Genomic DNA, 20,439 nt, shown 5'->3' with positions numbered 1-20,439 from the left:
CACACATCTTGGATGTAATTTCACACATCTCCTAGTGCAGCCAATGTGTAAAAAGACAGGATCTACAGTTAAAAGGATTTTGACAGATTTTGCTGAGCAATGTGCGCAAACAATTGAGGAAAATCTCTATACTTTAAAAAAATACCACTTTACCAGTGGCCATATGAGCTTGTAAAGCATTCTTACACCTATAGAGTGGACAAAAGACTTGATGACCCAACAAAACCTGCAGCATCTGTCAGTACACAAACCCCATACAGCTTAAACACCAGCTGAAGCAATGACCTCTGCACACAGTGGTGCCCTAGAGAAAACACTGGCAGGGACAAAGGTGCCACCAGGCTAAACAACGCCAGCTGCTGCTCAACAACAGGCCCCAAAATCAGTGCCTGCAGATTTATTGCAAAGAATGTAACGCACAGTTAGGGCTTATCTTTTGCAACGCTGAAGATAGACAAACACTGCGGCACCACCGTAGATAGACCCATGGTAAACTCGGACCAAGATGCAAAAACGTTTTTTTGACAAATATAATTGTAGCAGCAAGTGCCATTATGGGGAAAAAAAGGAAATATATTAGGTCACTGTGTTTGTATATTATGCTGCAAAGAGAACACGGTTTGATTAGAGCTAAAAGGGCAAATGTCTCTTTACATTTAACTCCTGACTGCTTGTCACATTGGGACACTAAAATCTGCTTGGCTGCTCAGAGTAGCTCAAATCATACGCCAGTCAGTTTTGAATAATGTAAATGAGGGTTCTAACTCACTCAACCCTTACACCATATTATCTGTCACAAAAATAGCTGTCCTGCTTAGCTTAGTAGGCAATATACACAGAGAAAAAGCATCAGTTTGCATAACAATATACCTCTGTACTCAAAATTCAAAGGCAAATTGCCAATCTTCCTACAGCATCCACCTTTACCAATCAACGGTTGCTGCCACTTTACTGTCAGCCATTATTCTGCCTGATGTGTGCTGGCATCCTTCTAAAGGCTGCTCTTCCTACAATAACAAAGTCCCATGACACACAACCACCTGAGCCTCTCTTGACAGGGTCACACAGACCACACACAGCACCACCATTTGCCACCGTCCTCTGGACATGAAATCATTCCTGCAGCAAATTAAAATGACTGGGTGGTTTGGGTTATGGTTGTCTGTGTTTGTTGCTGCTGAAATATGTTGTTTGAGAATGTTTTTATTGTGCAATGTCCCCTTCACCTGCTACTACGTCAATTGTTATAGCCAGAGTAGCTAGACAGCAAATAATAGCAATACCAATATTACTTTATCCGTTCAGTTTTTCCAGCTGTTGTAATTTCGACGGATCATTTTTTTAATAAGGCTGTATGAATCTTGGCTGGTTGAGCCAAATGCTGGCTAGCGCGTTGCTTTATGATACACTCATTGCCACGTCTTGGCATAATGCTATTCCGAGACGAGTCAAACTGCATTCATTATCACTGAAAGCCTCCTTTTCCAACTGTTTGCTATTCATGGTTTCTCGGGCTACAAATTCAAGTAACAAAAAATACTCTTCAGATACATGACGGTGGTATATCGTTTTCAGTCGAGCTATTAAATGAACACTGGAGGAAGTATATATTATGTTCATCAAAATCCAAAATAAATGATACACTGGTACGGCTGTTTCTCATTTATAACATTTACAAGAGGATGCAAACCTTGTTGATGCTAAATTTCCATATGGCCTAACAGAATCTTAACACACACTCGGGAGCAGAAAATGAGTCATGATAAGAAGAGATTGCCGTTTGGTACTCTTTTCTCAGGTGCATAGGACTATATCAGCAGGGAACCGTGAGCTGTCTTGAGAGCAGTCTTTCAGTGGTAACCCCCTCCTCCTCTACAACTACCTGTGTTATTATCTTTAGAGATAGGAGTGTTCAGATTACAGGGTTTTGTGTTGGAGCTTGTAACTAGTCGGCCTGGTGCATTCTTGCCTTTCACCAGTGTAGTTAGGTAAAATGACAGGAATGTGTTAGCAGGAGTTACAGCAACATAAAGAGTCAAAATCAGACCGTGTCCGGATTTAGATTTATTTGTGTTTGTATATTCGGTCACAATATGTGTCTGATTCCAATGTGTTATGTAGCTAAGTAACTCTGGTGTATTATTGTATTATTTTTTTTTACATGGAGCTCATGTGTATAGGAATGTGTGACCAGGTGTTTCACACTGTCCGTAGATTCTATCTTCTTTTGAAAGTCAATAGGTTGGGTATTTAGCCATAGGGCATGTATTTTCATCATTTCCTCTAATAATACAAGCTACTTGACATTTCTGTCCTTGGGTATTCAAAAGAGAAGAAGAGCAGGTGGGGGTTAGGACTATTTCCCTTGTTCCTGTTCCAACAGGCCCAAGTATTTGTCAAATATAACGTGGGGCTTTTAAGTGGTCTTTAATAACAAAACAACCTTAAATCTACCTGTCACATATTTCAAGGAAGACAAACGGCACATGGAATGGAAATATGAACATGACTCTCCCAAAACAGTCTCGGATATCATCCACATTGTTGGTAATTGGAGTAGTTTGGGCATAAATCAGTCTTTCGTACCATAAATCCAGCTTTCGGCCACTGGGGAGAGAACCAAACCTAAAACGTCTTTATGGTTAAATAACATTTTCCTGCTCTAATTTTAAAACATTGTGAGAATAGAAGAAATGTCAGCCTTGCTCCAAAAGTAACTAATCATTTCATAAGCATTAAAGAAAAGTATCCTGCATAGAGTGAAATTATATAGCACTTTCAAATTGTTGTTACTATCCCAATTGTCTCGACATGAAAAACAAATTTGATGGATTTTATGAAGTGGATGTTTGTACATCAGCTGTTCTTAGAAGCATCTTGATACTTTTCATGGATTAACTGTTTACAACCTCCGGAGGTGGTGAATCTCTGTGCCTTTCCCTGTAGCCGTTGTGTTGCTAATCACAATAAAACTATTCATCTTTGTGGTCTGTGGGTGGCTGGAATCTCCAGTATGTATTTCAATAAGGGCCTGTAACGGATGAATCCTCTGAGACTTCTGCTGTCCTGTGCTCTTATGCAGCCTGCTGAAAATTACCCACTTACACAGGGTGCTCACTCTGTCCCAATGCCAAATTACTGGCGTCATTTTCCAATCTATTTGTTCATTTCCATTTATTTATTTAGCTGTGGATGAAGGACAATAGGGACAAGACGGGGACACTAACAAACTAGTGTTTGTTAGCAAGTATTTCTAGAAGAACCCACTGCCTGCTCCTGAGGATTATCATTATCATGTAATAATGTAGATTTGATGATGAATTCTGTGCACCAGCAGCATTGCAGCTTTAGAGAACATAGTGTTGTGGAATTGAGGCCATTTTAACCTTTTTATTTAAATATTCTGGTGACTCAGTAAAATCTGTGTATGTCAAATTTTGGAAGATGCATGCATATTCATTCGAACATCTATATTCCTAAGAGCTCTCCAGGTCAACTATCTGTGTTCTTACATCTTAAAACCGTTGGTGGTAATGACTATGCTCAAAGGGAATGCGTTATCTCCTTGAAAGAGGCCAAAGTAGCTTGCTGATGCATCATGGATCATACTGCAAAAGTATTGTACTGTAAAGAGAGCTGTGTTCTCTTTTTGTAATCTCAAACTAATCATGATGTAGTGGCTTTGAACAACGAGCTGTTTGTGCCGTTTGGTTTTAATCTGTTGTCCCTATGAAAGTGCTGATTCGATATTGGCTTAGTGGACCCATATTGCCCATATTGGACCACCAATTTGACTTTGCTTTCATGCAGTTTATACACATTTACTTCCCTCTTTTCTATTCGGTTTTGAGTTTTCTCTGACTTTACCGCAGCTATTGTAAAGGACAGTGTACGTGTATAATCGCAGAATTAAAAGGGTTTTGTTGCACACAAACAGTGTTCTGAATTAATCAGCTGTTTCCATTATCACTATTTTATGAACAGCTGCTTCACATATTTCAGGGCCAAACAAATGAGATTGTGCTGTAAAATCCAAGGTCAGATCACAGTGGGTTGCCTTAACTGTACCGGCTGAGGAAACCACATCTTCCACTATTCAAGCCCCTCATCGCTGCTTGAAACGGTGAAATTTCTGGCCAATTTCACATCATATTAACATTAAACCACTGAGAGAACATTATCACATAGAGCACAGCAACATAGTAAAGCTCCCCTGTAAGCAGCAGACACTTCAATTTTAAATACTGACCATTAAACCCGTCAAAAACATTCTCGAAGAGATTTTTAAAAATTGTATTTACAGTTTTACGCAGCCCTGTAGGCCTCACAGAGTGACGATCTGGGCTAAAACACACAGGACATTTTTGTTTCTCTCCAGGGATGACATCTGCAAAGCCATTAAACTTTCACCTAACATATGAAACCATAAAGGGCACTATGTGGGGAAGAGTACAAACAACCCGGGAGGTAGCCCTTGGCATAATGTTTGTGCTAGCATTTTGTAAGCATGTTTGTGTCCCTCTGCGAATCTTGTTTCCTATAATGAGTGCAGTGGCATTTCATAGCTCTGTCCCCCCTCTTTTGTTTTCTGTTATTTTCCTCTACGAAATAGGATTTAATGAAACTGGCAATAAACTGTGGGGTTATATGAATGGACTTCCATCACCATCAAACATTATGCATTGCAGTACTGGTGAGGGATGATGAGTGAGCAGAATGAAGAAAGGAAAGGGAGCAACATAAGGTAGAGAAACGGGGTCAGCTTCAGTTTACGTAACTCCCCTCTTCACAGTAAGCCCGAGTGCATGCAGCAGCAGAGGGTTGGGCTCCCACTCATCTGCGGCAGCTACACACGCAAAAACAGTGCACCCCCCAAAGGGTCTGTCCTAAAAGGAGGGGAGCACACATCAGGAGGAACAACAGTAACAATGTGGTTATTTAATCTTCTGTTCCATCTGTTGATGGTCCCAGGCACAGAACGGGGCCTTCTCAGAGCAGGCTGTCTTGCCTAAAGGCCGGTAGATACTGTAGATCCAAATGTGCATTATGGAAAAAAAAGCGTATGACCTTGTCCCTTCTCCTCACAGCCCTTTCTAATGCTCTTGAGACCAACAATGCTACATGGACGGCTCACGCTGTGAATAACTCATGTTCTCTCCGACTGTCACAGTGGTCATACTGTCATTACGTCCCCTCCAGTTCACACGACAACCCCGGTGCATTTTGAACGGGGATGAGTGGATCATTTCCTCTGCAACACAATAAAAATATGCTAGGATCGAGTTACATTTGCTCCTCTGTTCCTCTCTTCTAATTTCTTTTTTCTGACCAGCGTCGGAGTTGTTTTAGGGGAAAGTGTCACTTTGCAATTTCGAACAGGGACTTTGCGAAGAAGTTGTAATGGGGTACACACAGTTAATAAATGCTTGGTAATACAATTACAGGTAACTTGATCAGTGAAACAAAGTAATTTAAGATGAAGGCATATGAGGTGTTTCATAATAACTATTGTATGTCCTCAGCAATCATACAATGATCTTTTCCCCTCAGAGGTAGTTTCTTAAATTATCCTCATAGTTCCAGTTGATAAATGATCAAACTTCTTCAGATTCATCTGATCATTACTGTATCTTGCTTATATAGTGCTGATACAGTTATTATTCTGTCTTTTGACTATTGCATAACAGCCAATGAAAGGCCGCTCTGGACACGTAAAAAAATAAGGATGTTTACGTTTCCATATTTAGCTGCAGATTTCTTAAAACACAAGCCAGTATTTATCCGTAAGCAGCATGCATAATTGAAAGCACATTACAAATTTGATATGATTTTTCATCTGGATATCTGTTTTCAGAGCTTTATGGATCGTACCAGCAACTGAAGGACCAAACTGTCCGTAGATCCAGTGACAAACAAAATGCCAGAAAATTCAACACGATCCTGCAGGTAGGCTAACCATCACAATTCTGTCTTTTGATTTGATTTTGTGTTCTTTCGGAGCTAATTTACACTTTGTCCTACTTCTTTTCAGCCTCTGAATCATGGGAAATGTTGAGAGCCAGAATGGGGACCATACCCTTTACCGTAACGATCATGGCTATTTGTCACGTAAGCACATGTCTCGGTCTCTTCGCATCTCCAACAAACAGTCCAGACGCTCTCGACATGCTTCATCAGGGAAACTAGAGCACAGGAATTCTGAAACGAGCACACGCTCAAGTAGCACCCCCAGTATCCCACAATCCCTGGCTGACAATGGCCTGGAGCCCTTCAATGAAACGAATATCCTCCCAGACTTTGGAAGCCCCATTTGGGTGGACCGTGTGGCCATGAACCTGCGGCCTGTGTCCTTTCACAATGACCTGGCCAATCCCTCTGTGCACATGAATACGATGCACATAACCCTACCTGGACCCACAGCAGAGGAGGTGCAGGATGAAGACGCGTACACAGGCGAGGTAACATACCTTCAGAAAACTCGGGATTGCTCCAAGGACTCTGTCGGCTTCAAGAAAAAGAGGTCCAAGTCTGCAGACATGTGGCGAGATGACAGCCTGGAGTTCTCACTGTCTGACCTCAGCCAAGAGCACCTGACAAGCACAGAGGAGATTATAGACACGACCAACGAGAGGGACTTTACTGACTGCAAAGGACACCTGCAGTCCAGCCCCACGGACTCTGCTGACAGGGCAAACTCCCTGGACGAGCTATACAGCCAGAAGTGCCCTGCCCGCAGGCAACCCCACGGTCGCTATGCCAAGTGGCATGACTCCAACAGGGCTATCAGAGAGGGTGAGGACGATAAGATGATCTCCCCATCAGAGGAGGATGGGAACACCTATGGTGCATACACCCTCCCCTGCCGGCGTTCCCACTGCCTTTCTGAAGGCCTGAGCAGCCACCAAGCTGCCATGTGTGCCAGTATGCAGGGCAGGAGGGCACAGACTATACAGGTAAGATGTAGAGCAAGTTCACATTGTGCTGCTCTTTTAAAATACCAATTTGGCTCAAATTATCTTTTAAAGTGGCTCAATTCATAGAAAACTGAACAAACCATTTCCTGTATCCATGAAAGTGTTAACAGTGTATTCATGTCCTCTTGACACTCTCTTAAGTTGAACTGTTAAAGCTGTGTCATGGCTCCTTTATGCTCCTTGGACAGAGTAAACTGTGCAGAATCTTAATGTGGTCTGGTGGCATCATCAATAACACAGCTCCCCTCCTTTTATTTTTTCCTCCCATTGTGTCCGAGCGTTTCCTCTGCTGCATTCACCTCACAGATAATACGCTGCTGAAACGGATTAAATGTAAAAATAACGCTTATGTCAGGGGAGCACTGTGTCGTCTCCTGATGAAACTGTTGTTTTTCTTGGGCGAGGAGACTGCAATGATGAGAGGGAGGGAGCAGTGCTTAAAGTCACTCCCTGTTTGGAATGCCTCGGCCTTTTGTCATGATAATTAGGGGAGGCCTGCGGAAGAGTGTAACAGTAAAACGTGTGTGGTGGCCCTGTCACTGCAGGGCACCGTCAGCCCTAGAGAAAGGAGCTCTGGAGCGCATGATTGGGTCATGTGACCAGATGGAGATACCAAGCTCAGTGTAGCCCCCTTCATCTCCCAGGAGCCTTTGGCTATGTGGGTAGGAGAGGGCAGACCCTGCGGTGCCACAGGGAGGGCAGGCTGTACTCGCACAACAGCAGACGCTTTGCTGCGAGTAATTCATTTTGAGCAGAACCTCAGGATTAAGCAACCCATGGACTCTCGTTAGGCCTCTTTACTCACAGTTTTTGCAACATGTTTAGAAGAATGGCTCCATGCTGTATGTACATAGACAGCTTAGTCGTCAATGAGGGTAGCAGTTGTTGACGGGCTTCATTCTTAGTGATGAAGACAACGTGGCTGCCATGCCGTCTCACCTGTCTTGTGCTTCTGCCACGACGCAGGATGTCACTGCCGGAGAGGGAAGTGAGTACGAGGACAGCGGCATCGATGGGGTGACTGTGGAGGCAGAGCAACACTCCAGACGCTACAAGACCATGTCAGCCTCCTTCTCCGTGTACTCGGCGGCAGGCAGGAGCATGTTCGCTGGCAGCGACAGTGGCAGCAGCAGTGGCGGTGGGGCCAGCGAGTGTGTACAGGGCGTGTACGAGAACTTTCGCCAAGAACTGGAGATGAGCTCCTGCCAGACGGAGAGTTTGGAGGAGGCAGGGTCCGCCCTGAGTGACGAGCAGAGTACCATGAGCTCCACCTACCAGTCTGACCCGTTGCTCAGCGTCACCCAGGGGATGGTGCGTAAAGCTGGCAGGCTTGCCGTCAAGAACTTCCTCGTACATAAGAAGAACAAGAAAGTGGAGTCAGCCACAAGGCGCAAGTGGAAGAGTTACTGGGTTTCCCTGAAAGGTTTGTTATGCCCTCAATGTGTCCATAACATTTACATTTTATTCCATAATCTCAATATTAATACAGCCCAGATAACACGGGACACTTTTGATGTAGTTTTTTTGCTGACATACAGTAGCTTATACAGAAATACTTCAAATCTAATCTAACCTCAATTTACAGTAGCTGAGTAAACCAAGTTTCAATTCAAGCATGATAGAAAACCTCATTGTCAGATGTATGCCACTTGACTGGGCTTGAAATGAAATCAGATCTCTCATGATCATGATTCCTCCCTCGGTGACTTATCAGCCATGCTGCACTTCTTTTATTTGGCCACTGGAGAGCAGAATTAAATTGCTTTGAGCAAATCAGGCTCTAAAAAACAAAACATGATTGTCATTGTTCACCTTTCCTAGAGATTGGGCCATCATGAGCTTATGCGGCCAATTAGCATATTATGCATGTAATGTAATAGATGTTTTGGTTTTCCAGGTTGCACTCTATTCTTCTATGAGACCGATGGCCGCTCAGGGATCGACAACAACAGTATTCCCAAGCATGCCATCTGGGTGGAGAACAGTATTCTCCAGGCTGTACCCGAGCATCCCAAAAAGGACTTTGTGTTCTGTCTCAGCAACTCCCTGGGAGACGCTTTTCTGTTTCAGGTAAGAGAATGCTTAAATGTCGTCTGTGCTCTGTGAATAAGTGCAAATTCTCCCAAGTACCTTGACCTATATGTAGTGTTTTCTTTCCTTTCATGCTCTCTCAAGTCTGATTTGCTATAATAATTAGCAATGAATCAACTCAGGAAAAGCAAATGGAGAGCTTTTTATCTCAAATGTTAGGGAGCCGTTTGTTGTTGTTCAACCTCTGACCTTTCCCTGTCTGTCCCCACGCAGACCTGCAGCCAGACAGAGCTGGAGAATTGGATCACAGCCATCCACTCGGCATGTGCCACTGCCGTCGCCCGCCTGCATCACAGAGAGGACACGGTGCGCCTGCTTCGCGCAGAGATCAAGAAGCTGGAGCAGAAGATAGACATGGACGAGAAGATGAAGAAGATGGGAGACATGCAGCTGTCAGCTGTTACTGACACCAAGAAGAGGAAGACAATCCTGGATCAAGTAGGTTTTATCCTTCGTTCTCTCATGGCTTGTCTGTCATATATTCCCCGCATGTCAGGCAGTTATGTGGGATTTTAAGAAGTATCATCCTGACTGAAAGAGTTTGGAAATTTGATTGGCCCTCTGAGGAAGTCAGGGAATAATTGAGGTTAAAAGTACTGCATGCAGCTTGCCAGTTTTACTGGAAATCAACCTATTTACCTAACTTTTCTAAGCTGATAAGAAATTTAACAAGCTAGGAGGGATTGATAAAAGGCCACAGACAAAGGGTTGTCTGGATTTAGTAAAGTAGTAGAAAAATGCATGGAGTATTACATCAACACAAGAGCTCTTGTCATCAACCTTCTGCTCCTCTTTCTGACTGTTGACACAACTGTTGAACTTTAAAGGGTAAGGTATTTTCTCCAGGATGAACTTTGTCTTCACTTAAGAAGCAAAATAGGGTAGCTCTCAAGATTTCTTTCACTCTGGTCTGAGGCTATAGTGACAATAACAGCTATTATTTTCATAACCTATTAAAGTTACGCATTGTTTGCTTAATTACAGGTATCGCATGAAAGTAGGTATTTCAATATCAGTCAATTGTTTTGATACAACAATGGAGGATGAATTGGAGATGGACAGAGAAGCAGGGAGAGGTACAAGGGGATTAAGTAACAAATCTCAGAGGTATCATCCGCTAGAGGCTGCTGATGCTACACACCTATCGGCCATTAGATTGCTTTTTGTTTTGTTTTTCAAACCAGTATGCCGTTGGCATCAGTTGATTCTTTCAATTAATTGCAAAGCTCGTATTGTCTTCTAATAGGTCTGTTTACAGAGAAGGGAGTACGTGGTTGGAGCGGCTCTGTTTGGCAGTGTCAGGTTTGACATTGTGCAGTGCTGAATGGATATAGGCCCGCTCCTAAGAAAGCTCAAACACTCCCAGCCTCTATCTGCCAGTGGAATGTGCAGTATTGTTTCTTTCTCCTCTCTGGCTACTTGGCAGTGATACAGAGCCCTCTGCCATGGCACTGGCAGGCTCTTCCGAACACTAGTTCAAAACCGTGACTGGGTGGGGACGGATCGGTGAATAATCACAATGTACTGCTCTACTGCCCCAGTAAACACCAAACCATTAGGAACCGAGAGCGCAGGTTGGCAACACTTGGAGTAAACTGGTTACAGAGTTTCTTGAGGCGAGAGGAGGACTGCAGTTGACAAACTAGAGCCCCGATGAACAATTAACTAGATGTTTATTTGTGTCCCTCTCATTCTGCAGATCTTCCTGTGGGAGCAGAACCTAGAGCAGTTTCACATGGATCTATTCCGCTTCAGGTGCTACCTGGCCAGTCTGCAAGGTGGAGAGCTGCCCAACCCCAAACGCCTCCTGGCTGTTGCCTCTCGTCCCACCAAGCTGGCAATGGGCCGACTGGGGATATTCTCTGTGTCTTCCTTCCATGCACTGGTAAATTTCATCTTTATCAAAGGTCCTCATTAAGTCTGGTTTTATGAAGAATCGTCACGATACACTTTTTACATAGCATCTTAGTTTTACCTCTATTTATGCATTTATCTGCAGCCATCACGAATAAGACTAGAAATCAGTGAATATTTGAAGTGCCAATGTGTAGCTCAAGTATACTTCAGCAACACAAACTATAGCTGTTGCTGGGATCAAACCTGTAACCTTTCAGCTGTGGGGGGGGATCTCTCTTAACACTACACTGCCCTTATATTTAGAAGTTCCTTCGGTACTGCATTTCCCTCAAAACACACACTGTCATCTCTAAGTACACCAGGTCAGTCTCCTGGCAGGGCAATTGATTCTAGAAACTAAATGCATTGCTTCAAATTTTCTTTCTTCCACATTTTTCCACGATGAGCAATATTTTGGAGCCTGGGTCTCACACAGGGCACCTGTCGAAGACGTTTTGGTTCAGTTTTGGCCTCCCACTGCTGTGCTGTGTGCTACACAGCTAAAAGCACCGGTAGTACAGGAAAACATCTATTTGATTTTTCAAAGACATGTTTGCAGATCAGTGAGGCACCACCAACGCAGTGCTGTGGAGCATGTGGGTGTTTGAGCTGCAAGATCGCAGGCTGGGATGTCTAACAAAAGACACTCCAACAGCTCTCTTTTTTATCTTTCCTGTTTCTCTCCCCCTCTAATTTCCTCATCTCTACTGCCATTAATACTTGCATCGGCCCTACTACGTCCAAAAATGACAGAACAAAACAAGACATCATTTAAAGAGCTTTTTACTCTTGCTTATTTTCACAAATGAGTAGCCTAAAAATGAGGTTGTGTAAGAACGTGCATGAGCCCAGTACTTGTGTGTGAAATAGTTATGACAGCCCAGTGCTGATGCACATGCGATCCCTTGTTCTCATTCCTCCTCAGTCTGGTGACATTTGTATTGCTTATAGAAAACCTACCGTTTTGAGCCCTGACTGAGTCATTATATTTTTGCAGGTGGCAGCTCGCTCAGAGAACGGAGTGAGACGGCGAACACAGGCAATGTCTCGTTCCTGCAGCAAGCGCAAGAGCAGGTTCTCCTCGCTCTGGGGTCTGGACACTACCTCAAAGAAAAAAACAAAAGCCCATCCCAGTATCAACCAGGTCTGCGATATTTTACAGTTACTTTCTAGTTTCAATGCAATCAATAGCACTGCCTTGGCCAGTAAAATATTACATTTTGCCTTTTCCTCAAGCATTTATCCTCCACATCTCTGCTTAAGTAATGACCACTTCACCTCTTTTTTGACCCAGCAGGTCTTTGCTGATGGCGAAGAGCTAGTGAAAAAGCCTGTTGATGGCGTATTTGTTGATCCCACCAAGGACAATACAGTAAGGAGGATTCTCTGTATGCATACACTTAACAGTGACTTGGAGGGCAAACACAAGTGGGAACTTACTCACTAGATCATAAGTCAACACTGACGTTAATGAAATATTATCCCTCTATTTTCCCTGAGTAAGCAGCAGAGCCAAGGCCCAGAGGTTACAACTATAACGGCTATTATTTTTCCTTTCTTTCCTTTTAAGCAAATGTAATATACTATAATATATTTAGATGGGAGGAATGATTAGAACATACTTGTTAAATCATCAACCATTTTAATCGAAACCAAACTTTGCAGTTAAACTTGTTTACATAGTAAAAACGATTCTGTACTGACGTAGCTGACTGAATAAGCCTTTTTAATGTCTCTGTTCTAAGAAAAGTGAGGATGGAACTGTGAAAAGCCTTCCACAGCCCAGCACGGAAAGTGATATCTGGGTCCCTGACCACCTCACCCCCTCTTGGGTGTGTCTGCCAAATGACCAGCCAGTGCTAACCATCATCCAGCCAGGGGAGTCAGCACTGTGCGTTCTGGAAACCATCTGCAAGGTAACAGTGGCCAATGGCCTGACCTGAACCACAGTTCACTCCAGCGATGTTTGCATGACAAAGATGTAAAGACACTTGGAAAGCACAAGACTTTTGAAATGAATGCTACGGTCTGGCCTCTCATAACATCCTTAAACTCGACAAATGGAAGTTATGCACGGTCAGGAAGTTGACTGTTTGTAATCTTTATTTCTATTCACATTTTTTTTTTTGCTACCCTCTAATCCGCTCCATGTCCTCTTTCCTGCATCCCACAGGCTCACCAGCTCGATCCCACCAAGCACTACTTGCGACTCAAATTCCTTATCGAAAACCAAGTGCAATTCTACATTCCTAAACCAGAAGAGGATGTGTGCGACTTGGTATGTAACTACCTGCTTGATCTTATCTCTCCTTCTCCACCAGACTTTTCAAGATTATAAAAGGTAAAAAAATGAAACGCTAGTAATTGCAATCACAGCACGGAGAAAACCACAGACCATAGGAGCATCCTGCGTTGTGAATTATTAATAGGTTTTGTCTTTTTATCCTTTCGATTGCACATCTCTGGAGAAATGCCTGCCTGGGAGGACCATGCATCAAAACATAAATCTATTCATGGAGAGCCTGTAGTTACTTTTGTATTTCCATCATGTAATCATGACACGTCATAGACCATCCTGCATAAAAGACTCTGCGAGCTGCTTTGTCTTAGAATACAGAAAATTAACGCTCTCCTTCCATGCTGTCAATAACCCACCCACCAGAATATGAATAAAATAGGCCGTCTCATGATTTATATAATAACTTCTTCTTGTTCTTCACAGCTTTACAAAGAAATTGAGCTCTGCTCCAAAATTACAAAAGTAATCCAGTTTGACAGAGATGAATCCTGCATGATCGGTTACGGTAGGAGCCATTTAAATGATCCAGTGTATTTTCTTTTACATTGACTTCTAAAATAATTTTTTTTCAGCTTATCTCAATGTCAAAGATTGCATATGTAATGCTGTTGTTTTCAGCGAAATAATTGCTTTTCTTTGGCCTATACACCCGTTTTTTTTTTTGCCTATTCCCATTTGTACTGCACAAATCCCTCTGATATTTTATATAAGAGTCTCCCTTCTCGCTCTCACTCCACCTCTTCTTGCTTCTCTGCCTCTCCTTTTCCTCCTCCAGGTTTCTCCATTTCAGTGGTGGAGGAGGACGGAGTGCAGCAGCTCTACATCACTGATGTGAAGGCGGGCGGATTAGCCTTCGCCAAAGGTTCATTACACTTCATTTCCATTAAATTAACTCCCATCAAATACATTCAATATGTGTCTGTGAACTGATGATTTACAGCTAGAGACAAAAGAAAAAGAATGTGGGGTGCATTGGCCGTTTTTCTGTTCTATTACAAGTTTTTAAAACAGAGCATTTTTCACACATCGAGGTTAATGGACTTTTTTACGCTACATCTCTTTAGAAATGCATTAGCGCATGTTTTCCAAAAGGTTTCAGAGAATACAGCAATTCTCAAGGGCATTGATTACTATAATCATAACCACACTGCCTCTCACTGGCCTTTGTGAAGGATGCTAAATACGATGCCCCACCACAGCTGCTTCACATCAGTACCCTTATGAAGTTATACTGCAGGGTTGAGTAATTTCAAATGCTGGAGTTGGTCATAGTGCAGATAAAAGTGAGATACTTGCACTGTCTCAGCAGCTGACACTTTACAGGGCATAGAGAGGTGGACCATGCTTTTGTCTCCGAAAGGCAAAGACGATAATAATGACTGTGCAACGAATGGTCTCCAAAGTACTATTTTTACTTTATTTGTTTCTACCGGTAATACATTTTGAGAATGAGATATTTGGGAAAGTAGATACTTTTTCAATTCAGTGTATGCACACATGGCAGGCAGAACATTTAATCAAAGCTAATGTTCCCACTTCTCAGGTCTCAATGCAGGGGATGAAATACTTCAGTTGAACGGAAAAGACTCTCACAGTCTCAACTTCTCCGACATGAAGGTAGCTTTCTCTCAAGCCTCGCTGGCTTTGACAGTCAACACCCTGCCTCCTGTGGAGCGCCGTCAGCTCTGCTATCTGCCCCCACGGCGCTCAGATGCGGAGGAGGATCTATACACGGACATCTTCTCCCAGAGTCAAGGTGAGAAGCGCCGTCAAATACTGCCGGACATGAAATCCACCTTCTTAATATTTTGTTACCCGAACGCATTTAAAAGGTGCAACTTGGCCCATTCACAGGTCCGATAAGCCGAGGTAACTGAAGAGTTTAACTTCCAAACTTTGATTTCCAGAAATCATGCACAGTGTATTAAAGCCATCGATTGCTCACAGTGTGGTCATGTTTACCAAACCAGCTGGCCTGTAATCGGCTAAAAGAATAACAAATGGACCAGAACGGCAATAGTAGGCAGTCAAAAAAGAATTCACGCTAGTGTCCTTAGTGACAGCAGTTTCATTTATACAAACGCGGTGAATCTACAGGGTCATAATTAGGAAGGCTGGGAAGCTGCCAGCAGTGTGTTACAGCCCCACTTTGTGGATCAGTGATAAGGTCATGAGGTTTTACATAAAGGTCTTCAATCTTAATAAAAAATGACAAAGCAAGGACATGTTTTCTCATGTACTGTACGCTGCTTGTGAAAAAAGCATTCATCTCATTTAAAAAAAAGAAAGAAGTATCTTATACAGTGCTTCATGAAGCTCATACATGACTGTTGTGTTTGTTGCAGAGGAGATTCTGGACGACGGAGTGGGACTGCTGCTCGAGAGCTCAGGAGACAGCCTGGACGACGACTCTGAGATCTTCAGTGAGTTTCAGTGCAGAAAGGTAAGAGCACCAGTTTATTAATCGTTGAGTGGAGTCCGGTTGAGTATCACGACAGAAAACATCTGACAGCACATCTTTAAAATGGTGTGCTTGTGTCCTGTCCTTGTCTTTCAAACCAATCCCTTCAACTCAGTTTTATTATGAAATGAGCGCATTAGAACAGTCTGTAACTGGCTTATTCAATCTTGTTTAGGAAAGCGGCGCCGTGTCCATATTAGCCAGGTGTTAATCCCATTCTTCTAGATACAAATCTGCATCAAGTTTCTCTTTTCCTTTCATGACACACAGCGGTTTTATCTGCACTTATGTAGCATCTGACGTAATGAAATAATCAAAGGGGCCTAAATATTAATGTATGCCCACATTGCTGAATAAAATGCCTCTTGTGCATCTTATGCATTAGAGCAGGGGTCACTAATAGGCGGACCTAGACGCCGTTGTATCTGGACCCTGGACCTAAAACCGAGAGATAATTGAGAATGATTAAATTTTGACCGAGCGCTTCTATTTTAACTGGCGCAGCCTTTCTAGCCTTTATGGCACTCATTCAGCGGTCCAAGAAACACACCGACCAATTACATGTGTTGTAAATCACATTACGTGATGCTGCTCAGCCAATCAAATATGTGTATTCCGACAAGTTTCTTGACTCGAGTGAGATTTACACACACGGGGGAGAGACGAGGAAACAGAAAGAGGAGTAGGAGAATAATACGTGAGTCAGAGAAGTTATTTCACATGACGTTCTCCAAAAAGAGAAAAGTGTTCAGCGAGACCAGAGTCTTGAACCAAGAATGAACAGACTCTGATATCTTCATTCTTCCTAGGGGCAGTTTAAAACCAGTATGTCTCGTATGTTCAGAGACCATTACGATAATTACAAGCGGTAATGTGAAGTACCATTATGAGACAAAGCATAACTCTTTTTAGCAAACGTACCCACTTAAATCCGAAATGAAGTCACAGAAAATAAACAACCTAAGAGCCCAATATGATCAGAATCCTAATACATGCATTCACTGACCAACAATGATGTTCACAGAGAGGAATAGAGCTGAAACAAGTGGCTTTAATAACCACAGATAAAGTCCCTGCACACTAATTTATCTTATTAGAAGAATATAATAATGTGGCTTATTTGGGTGACATCACTTCACACCTGAATTAACTGAATTTAAAACCGTATTCAGTGAAATACATTTTTCTAAAATGAAGTACTTTATTTTAAGATGCACATTTTTTTAAAGCTTTCTGTTTTGTAATGTATTCTTTAATCCAGCCTTAATTTTACTTGAAACATTTATTTATTATTATTTATTATGTATTATTTATAATTCATCCAGTTCAATTTGAAATCTGACAAATATTGTTGAGATATTATTCAGTTGTTGACTACATACAGACGTTAATACAACTGTTGGCTAATTCAATATACATAGGACTAAATCATAGCACAAGTTAGACATTATTGTGATGTTCCGGACCTTTGCATGAGGAGATTCTCTCTAAATGGACCTCGTTGAACTTTAAATGAATACCCCTGCATTAGAGACTCGAAGCAAAGTGTCATGACTTTGAATGTAACAGCCACTTGATGTACAGGTCTTTGATTAAGCTTGCATTCGAATTGTTTAATTATGTGTGGTGATTAGGATAATGTAATGAATGGAAGTGTATTCATTTTAACTCTAAATGAACAGTCAGACACAAATTACAGAATCACAGAGCAGGTTTGGCTAAATAAGTAAAGATCTGAAAGACCTACATTTATCTATTTAGCTGCTTTGGCTAACAGGATGACTAATGCTTCTTATGCTATGCTGAGTAAAAAGAAAGCCTCGCAGTAAAAAACGACAAAAATAAAATAGCTGACTTCAAACAACAACTGGGCTCCTGCTCATGAAATTCTGAAGGAAAGGATGATATCCTTTTTGATCTTCTTATCAAACACTTGATCACTACATCATTTTTTATTTTACCAACTGGATCTGAGGATCACTGAGATCCTCAGTCATCCCACTTGCCCTTCAAATTGTGCATGGGTCTAACTACTGCTCTTTTAACTTCTCTTTTTGAATGAAACCCCTTTTTATTGTCATATACATATACACATACACGAAATTTGACTTCTGCATTTGACCCATCCCTGTATATAGGGAGCAGTGGGCTGCCAATGACAGGCGCCCGGGGAGCAGCAATTAATCAAATATTGTACCAATTCTAGTTAACTGTCGGTGTAATAATGAATAATAATAATACCATTATGGATGTGGTTTGAATGGTGATATAGATTTAGGATGTGAGCAAAATAAGTGGAAAAAAAACTGTGGAGCATTCTATCATAGTGGTGGTTTTAGGGGATATATTGTCTTCTTAAATTGTAACTTTTCTATTTTTTTTTTTTTAAATGCTGACCGCCCCTCCTCTCTGTTTGAGGCTAGTTCATCTGTCTTTGTGTAATGTTGAAAGTATTTGATGAATTAGTGTAACATGCTGCACTCTGAAAAACTTTTAGGTTAAAATTCAAGTTACCTGAAACACTGGAATTGCGCCACAAGCTCACTAATAACAGAACAAATTTCTACATATAAAATTGTTTGAGAATTTATCCACTTTTGGCTGTGCTTGACAAGTGCTCCCCTTGTCTAAACCATTCATTGAACTTCTTGTTGCAACAAATGTTCCAACAGTCAATAGCAACACCAACAAAGAGTTTTGTTAAAAAGAAAAAAAAAACGAGGATGAGAGGACACATCAAAGTCGTGAGAGTCAATTGTTACATAAGTCCTGGAATCTACTCAGAGATGTTTCTTTCGGTTACTGATCTGAAGAAGGGCTCGTTTCTGGGCTTGTGGAACTCATCCCTCATTTCATTTACTACTTATTATTAAATACATTTTGGTAAGCCTAAACATTTACCACTCTTCATTTTCTTCCTGCAAAATCTCCCACACCAGTCCCTGTATGCACCCTCCACTGCAGCCTGTTCATTTGCAGCTCCCCTCTCCCCATCTCTCTTCCCCCCCATTCCTGAAACCCTGCATTTTTATTGTACTGCGGTGTCGCTCACCCAGCCAATCCTCTTCCACCACAACCTTGAGGAGGAGACTCCTTCCCTCCTGCTCCCTTGCTCTCTCGCCGGTCTGGAGGATTATCAAGACTCATTTACAATGCTGCTAGATTTGGCCAGATCTTCACACTCACACTGTGTGCCTGAGTTTAGAGAAGGGAGAGAGCGAGAAAGGAGCAGAATATCAGTGACAGAACTACAGCAGACTCTGAGGGTGAAAAGAAGGGGAGTTGGAAGGCTGTAGGCACTGGTGGGCGGAGAGGAGGAGGCTGAGCAGCTTCACTCATCCTTCATCACAAGCACCTTCTCCTTTTTTTTTTTTTTAATACAAAAGGAAAGACAAAAGGGCTGAGACATGTGTTGGAGAGGCGCAGTACAGACTTGACTTTTTCCTAAGACTGGAGTCTCTTTCTCTCTGGCACTTTATCTGGTGTTGACTGTCCACCTGCACTCGGCTATGTCTGTCCTGAAGTGGAGCAAACCCAGCAAGCGCTCCTCAGACTCCATCTGTGACGTGCTTCATCTGGTGAGATTCCTTCCTTGTATCACTTTTCTTTACCTGGCTAGCTCTTGCTAGTGCTGTGATAGATGGCAAGCTGCTGTTGTCTTATTCCAGTGAGAGTAAAACACCTTTCCTTTTCAGCGTTTGTTTCACACCTCCTCTTTGCTGCTACAGACGAAAAAAGAGGAAGCTGTGTCACTGTTGTGTCGCAGAATTGCCCCATAATCACTGAAGTGCTCCAAGGGATGCCAAAATGAAACGCTGTATGTAGGAGCTGAGTCTCTACAGCTGACTTGGACTTTGCAACAGTCAGAGAGTCACTGCAACAACGTCAGGGTAGTTTGTCATGTAGAGTTTTCTCTCTCTTGGCACTTCAAGCTGTGATCTTCTGCTTATCTCAGTTTCAAGAGGACAGACGTGTGAATTTTCTATCCACTCCATCGTGAGTGCCTTCATGCTTTGACACAGCCTTTAATCCATATTTCATTCGTTAGTGGAAATGCTCGTCTCTGGCATCTCCGTTTTTTTTCTAGTTATACCCACAACAGCCCCTCTTATCTACAAATTGTTCTTTTCATGTGATATTTAATTTATCTCCCCCGCGCTCTCTGTTCTTTCTCTTCTCTCTGCCATGTCATGACTGTCCATGCACCCAAAGCTGCCATGGTGTTAATTAGTCCAGATTGTGATTGTGAAGACTATGACTGAACTGTCATGGACTTTTTAGGCTTAGTAAAACTGGTCGAGCTCAGTTGACTAATTGGGCAGGAAAGAATCAGATTCATTTACATAATTTATCTTTCCTCTTTTCTTGGTATTACATTTATTTTTTTGGGGTTGCAAATTTGAATGCATTCTTCTGTCGAGTGCGTTTGTCTGTCTAACTTCTTTGCTGTCATATTGCAGTTCCATTTGGGCTGAATGTACAGTATCATCGCATCAGTAAAAGTGATGAGACATGTATGATGGAAGCAGATCTCAATGTGATTTGTTTTGACAGGATCTCTCACGCTGATTGTTTGTGTGTAAAAACGTACTGCATTCCACACATCATCAGCGGTAAATGTATTAATAAAGGGATGTTTCTGGGCAATACCTTTGTCAGGCAACTTGGCTTTTTAAAACCTAACCCTCTCCGCAGCTAAATGGTATTGTAAATTATTG

The 20,439-nt window shown here is 42.3% G+C and overlaps 1 protein-coding gene across 6 annotated transcripts in view; it reads left to right on the top strand.

The window, feature by feature from the left end:
• LOC116392366 (T-lymphoma invasion and metastasis-inducing protein 1-like) overlaps positions 1 to 20,439 on the top strand; it is a 47,453-nt gene that overhangs the window by 16,293 nt on the left and 10,721 nt on the right. For 4 of the 6 annotated variants that reach the window (XM_031863743.1, XM_031863745.1, XM_031863742.1 and 1 more), the window contains 14 exons: positions 5,855 to 5,946; positions 6,032 to 6,953; positions 7,941 to 8,397; positions 8,872 to 9,044; positions 9,279 to 9,503; positions 10,765 to 10,950; positions 11,959 to 12,105; positions 12,256 to 12,333; positions 12,707 to 12,877; positions 13,135 to 13,239; positions 13,684 to 13,765; positions 14,036 to 14,122; positions 14,804 to 15,016; positions 15,606 to 15,703. In XM_031863743.1, coding sequence (XP_031719603.1) covers positions 6,042 to 6,953; positions 7,941 to 8,397; positions 8,872 to 9,044; positions 9,279 to 9,503; positions 10,765 to 10,950; positions 11,959 to 12,105; positions 12,256 to 12,333; positions 12,707 to 12,877; positions 13,135 to 13,239; positions 13,684 to 13,765; positions 14,036 to 14,122; positions 14,804 to 15,016; positions 15,606 to 15,703 — 2,934 coding nt within the window. In that variant the 5' untranslated portion in view covers positions 5,855 to 5,946; positions 6,032 to 6,041. Of the gene's footprint in view, positions 1 to 5,854; positions 5,947 to 6,031; positions 6,954 to 7,940; positions 8,398 to 8,871; positions 9,045 to 9,278; positions 9,504 to 10,764; positions 10,951 to 11,958; positions 12,106 to 12,255; positions 12,334 to 12,706; positions 12,878 to 13,134; positions 13,240 to 13,683; positions 13,766 to 14,035; positions 14,123 to 14,803; positions 15,017 to 15,605; positions 15,704 to 17,152; positions 19,300 to 20,439 lie in introns of those variants that run through there. The other 2 variants (XM_031863747.1, XM_031863748.1) reach the window with 2 other exon arrangements.

The sequence above is a fragment of the Anarrhichthys ocellatus genome, unplaced genomic scaffold (assembly GCF_004355925.1).
Source record: "Anarrhichthys ocellatus isolate YVR2014 unplaced genomic scaffold, GSC_Weel_1.0 scaffold29, whole genome shotgun sequence".
In the NCBI taxonomy this organism is placed as follows: Eukaryota; Metazoa; Chordata; class Actinopteri; order Perciformes; family Anarhichadidae; genus Anarrhichthys; species Anarrhichthys ocellatus.
The sequence above is the reverse complement of the archived record's forward strand: the minus strand, read 5'-3'. Positions and strand labels throughout refer to the sequence as shown.